This window comes from Coenobita brevimanus, chromosome 50, assembly GCF_032717465.1.
Source record: "Coenobita brevimanus isolate Jiangsu-jjx chromosome 50, ASM3271746v2, whole genome shotgun sequence".
Taxonomy (NCBI): Eukaryota; Metazoa; Arthropoda; class Malacostraca; order Decapoda; family Coenobitidae; genus Coenobita; species Coenobita brevimanus.
In genome coordinates, this window is record NC_137003.1 from 31,016,577 (window position 1) to 31,031,477 (window position 14,901).

Genomic DNA, 14,901 nt, shown 5'->3' on the forward strand with positions numbered 1-14,901 from the left:
ATTTTGAGGCCGGGCGAAAAATGATATGCTGTATCATGTAATGTGACCCTTAGCCAGAAGCTCTCTCCATAGATCTCGAGAACCCTGTGCTGCAGCCCTTTTAAGTAGCACTTCTTGATCCAATTGTTCTCCAGGGTACCCATTAACTCCAGGGGCTCCAGTTTATCAATAGTTTTTATATTGATATGTCCCCTACATTTAATTTGTACAAGTCTCAGCACCCCCTCCAAATCTGGATGTGTGGAGATCACTTTAGATAATGGCCACTGGGATCTTGCTTGTTCTGTTTTTAGTAAGACCACATCTCCTATGTTTATGACTGACTTGTTGCTGGCAGCCTGAGCCCCATAAAATCTTTCTCTTTGGCTCAAAAGATATTCTTCACTCCAGTGTCTATTTCAGGTGTCCATTACCCTTTTCAGATATTGGTATCCCTCATGCAGATTTTTTTTTATGCTAGGAAGAAGGAACCAAAGGCCACGAGCCCGCATTACTGTTCCTTCCAAGAGAAAAACAAAATACAAGAGAGACCCAAATTCAAGATCCGATCATTTCGAGATGCCTGGAACACTGCGTTTGAAAGACTGGAGATCATAGCTAGCAGGAAATACAGACAGAGGGAGACAGTTCCAGAGCTGACCTGTTACATAAATGAAGGACTGGGAGTAACGGCTAATTCTTGCATTCCAGAGTTGGACAGAAAAGGGATGAGAGCTTGCTGCTAGACGGGTGCTACACGCCCGTCGTAGAGGTGGAGGTATGCAAGCAGGCAGTTCAGAGCAGCAGTGACACATTGAAGTAGCGACAGAAGAGAGATAAAGATGCAACAGTTTGGCGAAGAGACAGGGGTTGAAGGGAGCCAGTAAGAGGAGGAGAGTTAATGAGACGAAAAGCCTTTGACTCCACCCTGTTGAGAAGAGCTGTATGTGGAGAGCCTCCTCACAAGAGAGTTGTGCTCTACACAGGGGCGAATAAAACCAGTGTATAAGGTCAACAACTGTGCAGGGATAAAAAAGGAACGGAGTCGGCTTAGCACACCTAATCTCTGGAAGCAGATTTTACAAGATATGTAATATGACCTTTCCAAGATAAGTCCCGAGAGAATGAAACCCGAAGCATGTTCAAGGATGATGCAGGATTAAGCTGAATATTATTAAACATTTGTGAGTACTCTTGTGGAAGATTATGTCAGGTTGATAGGTGTAAGAACTAAGTCTTTGACGCATTAAAAACAAGATTATTTTTACCCCAGTCAAAGATACGAGACAAGTCAGACATTAGGTGTGCGATAGCCTCATCCCTTGTTTGTTGCAGTAACTGCTGGGATGGACACTGCAGGAACCGAATGGAAAGTTGAAGGGTGGAGTCATCAGTGTACGAGTGGATAGGGTTAGATATACAGCATAGGTCATTGATGAACAAAAGGAAGATAGTTGGTGATAGGACAGAGCCCTGAGGAACACCACCGTTGATAGATCTAGGAGAAGAACGATGGCCGTCTACAACAGCGGCTATAGAACGACCAGAAAGGAAGCTATAGATGAAGGCACAGATAGAAGGATAGAAACCGTAAGAAGGCAGTTTGGAAATTAAAGATTTATGCCAGACTCGACTGAAAGCCTTTGAGATGTCAAGTGCAATGGCAAAGCTTTCGCCAAAGTCCTGAAAGGAGGATAACTATGAGTCTGAAAGGTAGGTGAGAAGATCGCCAGTGGAGCGTCCCTTTCGGAACCCATACTGACGATCAGAAAGAAGGTTGTCAGAAAGATGTTCTCCTAATTCATTATTCTCTATTGTAGGATCATCTACCTCCTCCTGGATATCCACACAAGGCACCGGATGGAGCTTTCTGCCATATAACATATGAGGCGGTGTCAATGCTTCAATTGAATCGCTGGTATCGTCCAGACAAGTTAATGGTCTATCATTAATCCTAACCTCAGTTTCAGTTATCACTTTTCTCACCTCCTCTCTGGTGATCCTAGTTCTGTGTAAGGTTTTCCTAAGGTAGTTCTTCACAATACCAATCATTCTTTCTGTAAATCCATTTTGCCATGGTGCTCTTGGAGCTATGAACTGCCAGGTACAATTTCGGATTCCCAGTGCCGACTTAACCTTTGGGTCATTCATTATATTTCAAAGCAGAGGTGCTGCTCCAACGAAATTGGTTCCGTTGTCGCTAATTAATTTACCAGGACAAGACCTTCTAGCTGCAAATATTCTAAATACGTTCAGGAATGTCTCTGAACTTAAATCTTCTGTCATTTCTAGATGGACTACCCTTGTGTAGGTGCAAGTAAACAAGCATATATACACCTTATGGGGAGTTCCTTCACCCGTAACAGTTATAGCCCCTGTGTAATCAACTCCAGTTACTTTGAAGGGCGGACTTACAGTTACCCTATCCTATGGTAAAGCATATGGTCCTGGTCCGTCATATGGTCGTTGTTCATACCTACTACATATAATGCAAGTCTTGAGATATTTCTTTACAACCTGTCTACCCTTAGGGATCCAATACCTTTCTCGGATTCGGGACAAAGTCTGCGCCACACCTCCATGAAGAGTCAACTCATGGGGTTTCTTAACAATTAATTGTACAAAACAACCATTCTTGGGTAGCATTATAGGATGTCTAGTTTGGAGAGGCAAATCAACCTTTACTATTCTGCCACGACATCTAATTAGACCCTTTCCGTCTATGAACAATCCTAAATCTCTTATCAGATTATTTTTGCAGCCAGTGCCATGGCAAAAAAGGTCAAAAATCTCTCCATAATATTTCCTTTGAAGCCTTTTCAGTCAGTACTCCATGGGATCAAACTCCTCAAACTCCACTTTCTTATTTAAAAATTTAGCAACGAATTTTGTAGTGTTAAGAAGTTGTCTTATTGATGAAAATCTACTTATGTCATTTACACCTGGCTCAGGTACTACAGGATCCAAGTTTACTACACTAACCTCGGCAATACTATGGAGTTTCTGTTCGGGCCAAACTTTAATGAGTAATCATTCAGGACCCTTAAACCACGTTGTCTTTGATCAGTCTCTTTATTGTCGAACCTCTGGAGAGCAGATCAGCTGGATTTTGTTTGGAGGATACATGCATTAATTAAAATGTGGGAGACAGTTCTTTTATTGTCTTCAGTCTATCGCGGACGAAAAGAATTTTACTGTCTTCCTTTTCTATCCAGCAAAGACAAATCTCACTGTCAGTCCATATATAAATATCCCCAAACTGAGTATCAAGAGTAGTGGTTAAAAACCTGGCCAATTTAGTTTCTGCTTCTATGGAAGCCAATTCCAATTGGAGTAGAGTTCTTCCTTTAATCGGTGCAACTATCTTACTATCATCTGTTGCACAATACGCTACTGCTCCATATGCCTTTTGAGAAGCATCAAAAAATATATGTAAATGTGACTTCTCATTACTGTTTATATTCCTGGGAATACATACGCTTGATGTTTTTTAAAACTCCTTTCTAATCTGTTCTCACTGTTTAACATACGTGTCACCTAAATCATTGTCCCAGTCTGACTTTTCTTGCCAAACCTGTTGCGCTAAACATATGCCTCTAATAACTATAGGACTGACTGACCAATCCTAATGGGTCAAATAACATGGAGACCTGACTTAGCAAGGGCCTTTTGGTGAGAGTGACATCAGAGAACTTCTATCTATCTATCTATAGCCCGACGCCCTAATCCCGCAAAGGGTGGCCGCAGACAAAACGCCTCCAAGTCGCTCTGTCACCCACCATTTGACTACCCTCCCTCCAACTCACCCCCCCCCTCCCTCATATACCTCTCAATTCCATCCCTCCACCTCATCCTCGGTCTACCGCTCCCTCTCCCTCCCTCCATCTCACTTACATACACCCTCTTAGTCAGTCTTTCATTCTCCATTCTCTCCAAATGTCCAAACCACCTCAGTGTATTTCTCCTAATCATCTCAACCACATCCACATCCACCCTACAATGTTCCTTCACTTCATTCGTCAACCTGTCTCTCCATGTCACTCCACGTGCTCCTCTCAAGTAACTCATTTCCACTGCTCTCACTCTTGACTTGTTCCCCTCTTGCAAGGTCCACGCCTCGCTCCCATACGTCAGGGTAGGGATCACAATACTATCATGCAGTGACTTCTTAACTTCCATACTCACCTCCCTATTTCTAATCACTGCTTTCTGTGAACCAACAACCTTCCTTCCCTGCTGTACCCTTTCACGCACTTCATTCCCCAAAGTTCCATCCTTACTCATCACACTACCCAAGTACTTGAATGCACTCACATTCTCCATATCCTCACCATCCAACCTCACTGTACATTCTGTGACTTCATTCCTCTCAAACACCATAACTTTACTTTTGTTTACATTAACTTTCAGCTTCCTCCTCATACACACTGTCCCAAATTCATTCACCAAACCTTGCAACTCCCATTCGTCTTCACTCAACAATACTGTATCATCAGCAAACAGCAACACCAGACTCTTCCAAATCTCACCCTCATTCATTAGGGAACTTAATTGGTTATAAACTTATTTCATCAGCTCCGATATCCCACTTAAGACCCAACACATTTTGAGTTTTGGGAATGTCAGTATTTGGATAGTCCTCTTGTATTCTATTCCTCAAAAGCGGTGAATTTGTATTCCAGCTCTGTAACGGCAAATTTGCCTTCCCACACTGGGAATTGGCTACTTCATAAACTTTCAATGCTTGCGTCTCTGTATCAGCAACACCTTGCAAATTATCCATATAAAAAGTCTGCCCTATTTCTGGGCATTTAGCATTTCCAAAATGATGCTTCAATGTGTTGCAAAGAAGGAAATGACTAGCTCAAGAGCCAAAGGGCATCGATCGGAAACAGCAAGTTTTCAATGAACTATCCTTATTTTGAGGGTCTTGAGGCCAGAAGAACTGTGTAAATTTCGTATCCTGCTCTTTCAATCCTACTCTGAGAAAATGCTTTATATTCATAAGGTTTCTCTCTAAATCTTAATAATACATTCCTTGACTTCTTTGTTAGTGTAGGTCCTGAGTATAGGCAATCGTTCAAGGTAGTTGATCCTTTGGATGCTTTACTACTACAGTTGAAAACTATCCTCGTGGGAGTTGTTACTGAATCTTTGCTTACAGCATGATCTGGTAAATAATGTCCTTCTTTATGATTAATAGGGAATTCTACCTCTGCTATAAATTTATTCCAAAATTAATTTTTTATAATATTATCATATATGGTTAGATGTTTTGGTTTGTCTCTCAACTTTCTATCTATCTATCTATTCATCTATCATCCAATCCTACATTGCCCCATGAGGAGCGTAGGAGCCCGGGGCTAGGCAGTTGATCCCGACATTTAAGATGAGAGTGACCAGCCTTACTCATCCCTGAGTGGCATTACACAAGCAATCAACCCCAGCCCCCCTTGGATATAAACCTTCACAGGCTCAATCCGATTGGAACGCAATAATTACCCACTAAATCACCAGGCGCAAAAATTTGGTTATATGGTTATCACCCAGCGTAGTAAATGGTTTCCTGGTGTACAGGAAACCATTTGGCTTGTCACTCAGTGTAGAGTCACCCACGGGCAGAAGGAAGAGAAAAGAATCAAGGAAAGAAAGACAGAAGAAGGAGTGTAAAGTTGCCCATAGGCAGAAGGACAAGGAAAGAATGAACGAAAGGAAAACAGAAGAGGATGGAAGGAAAGAGGGATGGAGCTTAGAAGATAATTTTACTGAGCCTTATCTGCTTCGTAATTTGTTGGTAACCCAATACTGTTCATCTTTAAATTCCACAGGCTGGTTATACAAATCCAAAGTCATTTTATCTTCAGGGGTTGGTTCTTCAGAGTGTATTCTTACACCATCTAGGTCCCAGAGTTTGTGTACAGGTTCAATTTTTTCATCCATCAAGTCATTCATCTGAGTAGATTCTATTTCTGCACCTATTATAGCTACCATCAATGACTGTGTGGGGGTAACAACGACTGAGTCTACCAGTGTGGCCTCTCCTCTGGCTTGCTTTGGAAAAGGCAACTGACCCATGATAAGGTTACCTCCTGGACTCTTGAACAACTGTACTTTATTCTTCTTGAAAGTTCTATGTGGGAATCTTCCACAGTAATCTGAACCAACTGTCATTTTTATGGGACCCACAGTATCCGATTTCACATTCTGTTTTGCCAAACTTATCCCTGAGCTTTGTAGATGATCGGAGGTTTCCTTCAGTTCTTTTACACACACACACACACACACACACACACACATATATATATATATATATATATATATATATATATATATATATATATATATATATATATATATATATATATATATGTGTGTGTGTGTGTGTGTGTGTGTGTGTGTGTGTGTGTGTGTGTGTGTGTGTGTGTATACTTGTTTCCATATTATCCAACACAGCTGCTCTTATAAGGCATTTAGGCAACCGGTATGTCTGCCAAGTTGTATTACAGGTCTAACTAAATCAAAGGACCGAGCTTCCTTAGTAGTTATGAATCCTGCAATAGCCAGATTTACTTTGCCAACAGTAGATAGCTTTAATTTCTTCACAGTGTCTGAAGGCTTTCTGTGTGCACCCGTATCAAAAAGAGTACATGCTATTATGTTTCTGTTTTCTATCATTACCTTCACATCTGCAATTGGCACTGCAGCTGGCATTATAACTGGAGTATTCGCTTTTGCAACTGTCATATTGACACTTGCAGTTGTAGGAACCTTATATTTCATCATCCTTGGACATAAAGCACGATGATGATTGTCTCTTTTACATCTGAAACAAAGATTTAGTTTACATTTGCAGTCCGCGGCAGTGGGTTCGGAATTCATGCAGATCATACAACACCCCAATTCCTGGAGCCTCACTATTCTAGAAGCGTAATCAGAATAATGTTGACAAGATGCACTGGAATGTTGTTCACCACAAAACACATAGACCTTCCGGTCATTTACCAGGGAAACTTTTACCTCCTTATTTTCATCAGCTTGTCAATTCCTTGTCTTTTTTAATGTCTTATCCTCTGATTTTAAAGAGCTAAGAAAAGTACCTATCTCATCTTTAGGTACAGACTTAGCCGTTCCTGACTTAGGTTTCCCAACCAGTTTGTTAGTGGTTCTTTTTCTTATTTCAGCCTTCTGTTTAATTTCAGTAGGCTTTACTGTTCCTTGCAAATGCTTACAGAGTTGCATTAAGCCCTGCTCAATCTCCTCGCAGAAGAAATCATCCTTTTGGTACCTATGATACAAGGCATCCTTGGTTCTAGGTAGAAGCTTTAAGGACACGATTCTAGAAAGCACCATATCTGCTGCTTTAACATCTTCCTAAGTACCTAAAGCCTTTAAATTACAACTCGCTGCAATCCGAAAATTTTGCAAGGAATCAAAATCATGTGTAGGTATGGGTAATTCAGTTAGAGCCTTCAATACCTGGGTAATAACTTGCTCCCTATCTTCATAATTCTGTCTAAGGATAATCAAAGGTGCCTCATAATTGTTTTCTTCCGTTATCAACTTGTAAGGCGTCCCCTTGACCTGTCCTAAGATATGAGTGTTTACTCACACTGGGGAGATCTGTTCTATCATGGACTAAGTATTTAAACTGATCTCATAAAGATTTCCAATTTTGCTCCCCATCAAAGTCCGGAAGCGTAATTTGCGGTAGTGCTGCTTTACTCCGATGTTCCACAACTTGTGTTTCTGCGGTAGTATCAGCCAATTTTGACTCAAACAGCTTCACAATTGTTATATATTCCTCTAATTTACTTTCAAATTTGGTAGTCTCCGATTCCAAAAGATCTTTATCATCATTTTTCACTATTGCTGTTTCTGAATTAACTTTCTTCATACTAAGTCCATCTGTCCTTTAGTATATTCGAAAGACTACTTAATTTCTTCCTTGTCTGAGGTATTTCATCTAATAATTGCCAACAGTCATTTATGGCTCTGGTTACCCATCCCGCATTACTACTGGATGACCTCTGTAACAAGGAAATAGACATTTTGACTGCTTTCTAATTTACTTGAATTATCATTAATTTACATTTTACTACCACGAATTTACCTGAGCTCAGTGACTATTAATCATTTTAAATTTTGAGGAGTATAGGGATTGGGTTTATGGTATTAAACCTGTCTCCCTGGGTTGTTAAACCCCTTGGGTTATGTCTTTATCCCCACACTCAGTTATCTTAATATAGCATAGGACCACCCAAAGCCTGTATAGCGTTGAATAGTTCTTTCTTTGACTCAATGTAATTTATAAATTTCACCAGAACCGCTTCTCTGCCAAGGTGATTCCAGTGTATACCATCGGTCCCTAGAGATGCCTGGAAAGATTTAGCATTAAAGTGGATAAAATCCCTTCCCTTACGTATCCTTTGCAACTTTCTATTTATGGCCATGCTAATTTATATGTACCGTAACAAACTGTTGAACCATATGGTAGATTTCTAGGCTCAAGAAGGGTTATGATTATCAAGAATTTACATGACCCTTCAGTGGCTTCTACCACGGCCAAAAGGTTTTCAACAACTTCATTAACTTCCACATCTTCATTAATGTCATTTTCTCCCTGGAAATGGATAGTATGATCATGCTTCCAGTCCAATACGGCATTTAGCCGCTCATCATCAGAAAAGGAATTTGCCCTTCATCCAGGAGCCTGTAGATATGTATTTCCATGTCTGCTACTTCTGCTGAACGCTGAAGTAAACTGTGCCCCATATACCCGACCTTAAAATCGCTCAGCGCCTCTGCACACATCTGTTTCGTCACTTGGGGCACCAAAATGTCAGAAATTTTATACACTTTCTCTGACGAGTGTTAATCTAGCAGCAACAATAGTAATTTAAATAAAAGTTACTTCGCTAGACAGAGCTGGAATAACATACGATGACGGGTGAGGTCTTGGTTGGTTTGCCGGGGGCTTCCAAATGTCCTTAGGTGAGTATTTTACGGTGTGCAGCTTGAACGAGCTTTTGTAACAGAGTGCAAAAATGGCGAGTCTCTTCTTCCCTCGTAGAATTCAGCCATGCCGACTATTTATTAATTATAATTATCTAAATACAGTTGAATTATTTCATGAAATATACAGGGCAAATCCATTTTAACTTAATCTTAGTTTTAATTAAACTAAAGCCAAATATTCACTTATCTGTGGAAATATATATATTTAATCCTTCTCCCGTTTTCTCGTTGGGATACACATCATCCTACCACACAGGTGCAGTTAGGTCTATGGAAAATTCCTAAGTATTTACACATATATACAATATAATTGTCCACAAGGGTTAAACACAGTAGCGTTTAATTTACTAGTAATAAGAACTATTAAAAAGAAAGTAATCTCTGGGTTATAAAACCGCTTGAATTAGTCGTTAACACTCTCCGGGTTTTCCTCTGCTTTCAACAGGGACAACTATTTTAAAAGGTAAAGAGCGCAACTGCTCTGGGGGAAAATATTTCCCACACCCATATTAATGAATGGGAGTGTGATTTTGGCATATTGTGAGCGTAAAATTTCTACACTGAGAATAATGGCAATGGATGTGTTAAGAAACCTGTATGCGTTGTGTCAAAAATTAACACAGATTCCAGAAAGATGTCAAAGACTAATGATGAAAGAGTAGAAGAAAAATCTACGTTTCCTCATTGGTATAACAATATAATATAGAGAATACTGATGTGGATAAAGTGATTGGTTGCATTTTTTTTTTTTTTATGTGTCCGACTCTGGGCATAGGCTTCACAGCCTGCTATCAAGGCCCAGCAGTCCTCCTACGTACCATACACCTCTACATGTCACCACTTCGGCGCTAACACCCAACGTCCATATTGAATACATGCTAGGGCTGTCTCATACAGGACTGGTGTATTGGTATTAGCGGGGGTATTTTTACATGTCGGTGGGTCTTCCGGTAGATCAGAAAAGCCTGATTTAATGATATTCAAATCCTTAAACTGTTCCCTGCCCCAGCCGGGATTCGAACCTTGGTCCATTAGGAATGCAGGCCACCTCTCTACCGATTGAGCCACCGCCTCCCCCAAGAAGAAGAAGAAGGGATTTAATCCCCGAGCTAGGCAACTATGGCCATATAGGTTACAGGAGCACACTACCACTCCCGGCACGGCAGCCCCGGGCGAGGCTCGAACTCACGACCTCCCGGTCACGAGCTCGACGCTCTACCTCTGAGCCACAACGCTCCAAGTAGTACTGGTAAGCCAAGAAACCATTTACAACGCTGGGTGGTAACCATATAACCAAACCATACGTGCTCCCTACGTGTCAACAAGTGGGTTGGTGGAGGGTTGGTGCCCCTCCCTGTAAAACAACTAACTCAGTGTCAAATAGCCACCCTTTGCGGGATTGTGGTGTCTGGCAATAGATAGATAGATAGAGTACTGGTAGTGGCAATTTCAACCTCTGTAGATAAACCCAGTGGACAACAGGCTGAAGCTGCCCACCTCCAGCAATCCACCATCCTCATTTCGGGAAATAGAGAGGAGGCAATAGGTATAACTGTATAACCAGGCGACACAACCGCCACCATATGACGTCATCCCACTCCAGGTAATGAAAAAGGGTTTATGAATGAGTCTGTAGGTGAAAAGAGGAGTGCTGGAAGACTCAGATGGATACATCCACCAAATGAATATGTGATGACAGAAGTTAGGAAACTGGAAAAAATAAAAGTAACCAACTGTTGGGATTGAGTTTCAAGGATTAAATATGCACACAAAAGTACATGACAGCGATTGTGCAAGTGAGGTCAAGAATTCCTTCCTACCTTGAAATCTCCTAACTGCATATATGGCACCGTGATGCACGATCTCGAAACATGATAAAAGAAATGGCTGTATACCAACAGTGCTAGCCATTATAGGATACATCTAAGGAATATTTGCGACTTTGCCACAGTTGCAGTTCAGAGATGGCAGGGTGGGCAGGAATATCTGTCCTCAGTTGTACCTCTGTTTCAGTTTGGGACTTGACCGAATGACTTTCCCACAGGTGTGTGTGACGAATGCTTAAGTTACACGGAAATATGTACAGTTGTTTTGGACAGTGCTGTAGAGTCAGTTTCCCCGAGTGTCCTACCTGATAATTCTACTTCTGTGTTTTTGCATCCTACCTCATCCCCATCTCTTTAGTGGGAGTTAGTGATGTCATGATAGTAATGACCTGTCATTACAAGTTCCCCTTTGCAATATTAAAATGTAAGCACAGGATAAGATAAATTATGCAGAAGCAATATTCTGATAAACTTAACAAAACTAGTTTTGTTCTTACTCTTCATAGGACCAGGGAGAGAGAAAAATTATTCTTCTACCTGGTCTCTGCTGGAAAAAAAAAAAAAAAAAAATCATGCATCTTTTTTGTTAAGATTAAGGTTGACTAATTCTTGTTAACTTTACACAAGTCATGCAAAACAACTACTTGTCATGTAATCGTGACTGTCATGTTTCACATCCATATGGACATCGGCAGGTGTTGTGCTCGTATATAATGTGATCCAATTGACACGCACAAGATGGTATCCCATTGGTTGGTAGGACGGCTCAGTTTCCTGGTTTGGGAGAAGCTGCCTCAAGAAACTAGCCATCAATCATACAGTTACTGTATATGAGCAGGTTCTGTTATGCATGAATGCAGGTTAAGGAAGTAGAAAATGACGCAGGGTAGACATTAACAACATTGACTAAGCTGTAACACATGAAAGATATTACGGGAAGTAGAAAATTATAAAAGTAAGGCATTGGAAACACGACTGAAAATTAATGTAATGTATGAAAAAGTAATTTGAAACAAAAATGACACAAGTCATATACAAGGAAAAGAGCATTGACTGAGCATTTCCTGGCACTCGAGAGAACTCACCAGTTGAGTTTCATGGAGAGTGAGGTATATGACCCACCTAACTAAATAATGAAGGTATTGTACAGGGTCTGTGTTTATTTCCTTTACCTGTACTCATAACATAACCTGATTGTCAGTGTTCTCCCCACTATTATTCCTCATCGAAGTATTATGTTTAGAATTTCCTCCAATTCTAATATCTCCAAGCATCCATCCATCCACAGGTACAATGTGTTGGTGCACCTGCCTTACAGCCCCAACGGTGCCAGGGTGGTGCCAGTGGCTTTATGGTCCCCTGACACAGGTCTCCGCTACCTCACGGCCCTCACACTTTTTCCAGAGAAATACCGCAAGTAAATCTTGCCTACATTGATGAAAATGTGTCTGCCTGTTTGTTTGCTTTCTACGAAAATTAAAGGGAATTATCTAGAGGCTCCAGAAGTGGTCTTACAGAAATAATTTTTCATGGGGAATTTACTGGTGTGGTTTTATGTCGATAACGTAGCTTGTCTAATGGGAAAATTAGAAATTATTGGGACTATACTATTAGCGTTTGCCTGATTCTCTTGTGCCCCGCCCCCTTGCCCCGCCCACTCACCCGTCGGCCCGAGTAGGAGTTCTGAGTCAGTCTTGCCGAGCCAGCGTCAGGTAAACATGTAAGGCGCTCTAGCTAATTGAAGCAACAAAACTTTTATTTAACCCTTTAACTGCAATGATATCTTTTCCATTTAACTAGGAAATGTTTTGTAGTAAAGGATGTTGGAAAAAAGTACCAAGCAACGTCATTGGCCTGAAAGGTTTATGAAGTAACGAAAGTTCCCTCTATGAAAATAAAAAGTTATACATTCTATAAAGAACCGTTCTGACTTTTTCCATATATATAAGATTGATAAGGAAAGACAATAAGAAATATAGAACAAAAGTAACAGAGGAACGGGAGATGAATTTAAGAGGAGGACTGGCGCGCGCGCACGCACGCACGCACGCACGCACGCACGCACACACACACACACACACACACACACACACACAGCACAACCCTTCTCCCTCTATAAGATTTTAATGACTTCATGTGTATAGAATCAAAATGCTTATACGGCATTGTTGGTATAAATCAGGGGTTCCCAACCTTTATTTATCCATTACCCCATTTTCCACACCTCCCTTCACTCATTACCCCTCATTGCTTATGTTTCCACAATTGCATTTTAGCTGCTTAACATTTTGATGCCTAGATTTTAGTTTGAATGTAGGACTTAATTAAAGGTTAGGCTAAAACCAAGAGAGTTATTGCAAGGAGTAATTTATTTTTATTATTAACACTGATACCAAATAAACATGACTTTAAACATTCATCTCTGAATTTTAGTATAGGTCTGAAAGTCTATCATAACTGGTATGATTTTTAGATTTTTTTTTTTTTTTGTTACCTCCCCCATTACCCTTCACAAAAGACCAAATTACCCCACTTGGGGTAATTTACCCCAGGTTGGGAACCCCTGGTATAAATAATTATACTGTATTGAGCAGGCGAAGCCAGTGACATTTCGTTATCCTACTTCTGTATTCGATCCCTCTGATTTTATTGAAATTAATGAAGGAAATAAATAAGGAAAATTGCAATATAGTTATGATAGTGTGGTAACGTACCAGACATAACAGATGACAATATGTTTAATAGCAACAGCGGCACAGCTGCGATGTGTTATTGCCAAGCTCCGAACTTCCTTGGCGCCAAAATTCAGCTGCAGTCGCGGGAGGAGGCGGGGTGGTTCTTTTCAAACTGATTTTGATTCATTTAGCAAATTTTAGTGCTTCCTTTGTCAAACAGAAATGAATTCAAAGTAAAAGTAAATAATACGATACTGTTTCGTGGTAAGGCTCATTATTCTATCAATAAGAAGAATAATTATCTCAGCCAATCAGCAACGACTAGAGCTGGAAGTGGGCGGGGCATCAGAAGGGGGCGTGGCACAAGAGAATCAGAGTAACGCGAACAGTATAATCAAGTCAGTATGACAGAAACATGGTGACCAATATGCTGTCGAGATTTTGAAGTCCTCAAACAACTATATAAATACTACAACGGGCTGAGTGGGTGGTCAGTCCACCATCTTTCCACTCCCTCTTCCTTCATATTTTCCCACGTCTTCTTCCTCTCACCCGTCTTCCTTTCACCCCCCTTCCTCTTATTAAAAAAACAAAAAAAAAACAAAAAAAAAAAACAAGGTGGGCAGATGGGTCGGATGGACAGAGTGGGTGCGCAGAGGTGAGTGAATGAATAGTTGTGGTGAAGGGTGGGACTGTGTGGGTGGGTGAATGGGTAGGCAGGATGGATGGGTGTGTGGGTGGGTGTGTATACAAGGTGGATGGAGGGAGAACGTGAGTTGGAGGAGAAAGTAGGGAAGGGTAAGTGGTTATATACTAGGTGGTGGAAAAATAGGACCATGGTTAGCATAGGTCCATGGGCAATATATCCCTGGGGAAATGGCCCAAGGAGGAAAATAGATATAATAAAAAAAATAGGGTCCTGGGAGGTTTCTCCCACAGAAGGGTGCCCCCCCCTCCCTCCACCAAGTCCAGACCATGCCAGTATGTACGGTAAGTCTTATTTATCTTTACCCGGGCAATACCAAGTACACCTGCTAGGTTACACGTATTTTAGGAGCAGCAGCTTTATATTTTACTAGTACATAATGGCCTGTATCATACTGACCTTAGAAGAATACTTGCTAAAGGCTCTGTCATGATCAGCCAATTAACCACTGACCCATAAGAAGCATAGGGGCCCTGGGCTTGATTACCTAGTCCTGACATTAGGGCATGAGTGACCATCCCTCTTCACGAAATGGTACTGCGTGAATATTAATTCACAACCAGCCTTTGTATTTAAACAGTTTTTGGCTACATCCTACTGGATCCCCTTATCCTAGTATGCCTCCAGCCATTCATATGGTTATATGGTTACCTTCATACACAGAAAATGGTTTCCTGTGCTGCCAAAGAAATAATAATAA

At 40.9% G+C, this 14,901-nt stretch overlaps 1 protein-coding gene across 1 annotated transcript in view; it reads left to right on the forward strand.

The window, feature by feature from the left end:
- Nucleotides 1-14,901, forward strand: part of LOC145399727 (glutamate receptor ionotropic, kainate 5-like) — a 72,664-nt gene that overhangs the window by 28,240 nt on the left and 29,523 nt on the right. The window contains exon 5 of the mRNA XM_080272275.1: nt 12,109-12,237. Coding sequence (XP_080128401.1) covers nt 12,109-12,237 — 129 coding nt within the window. The remainder of the gene's footprint in view (nt 1-12,108; nt 12,238-14,901) is intronic.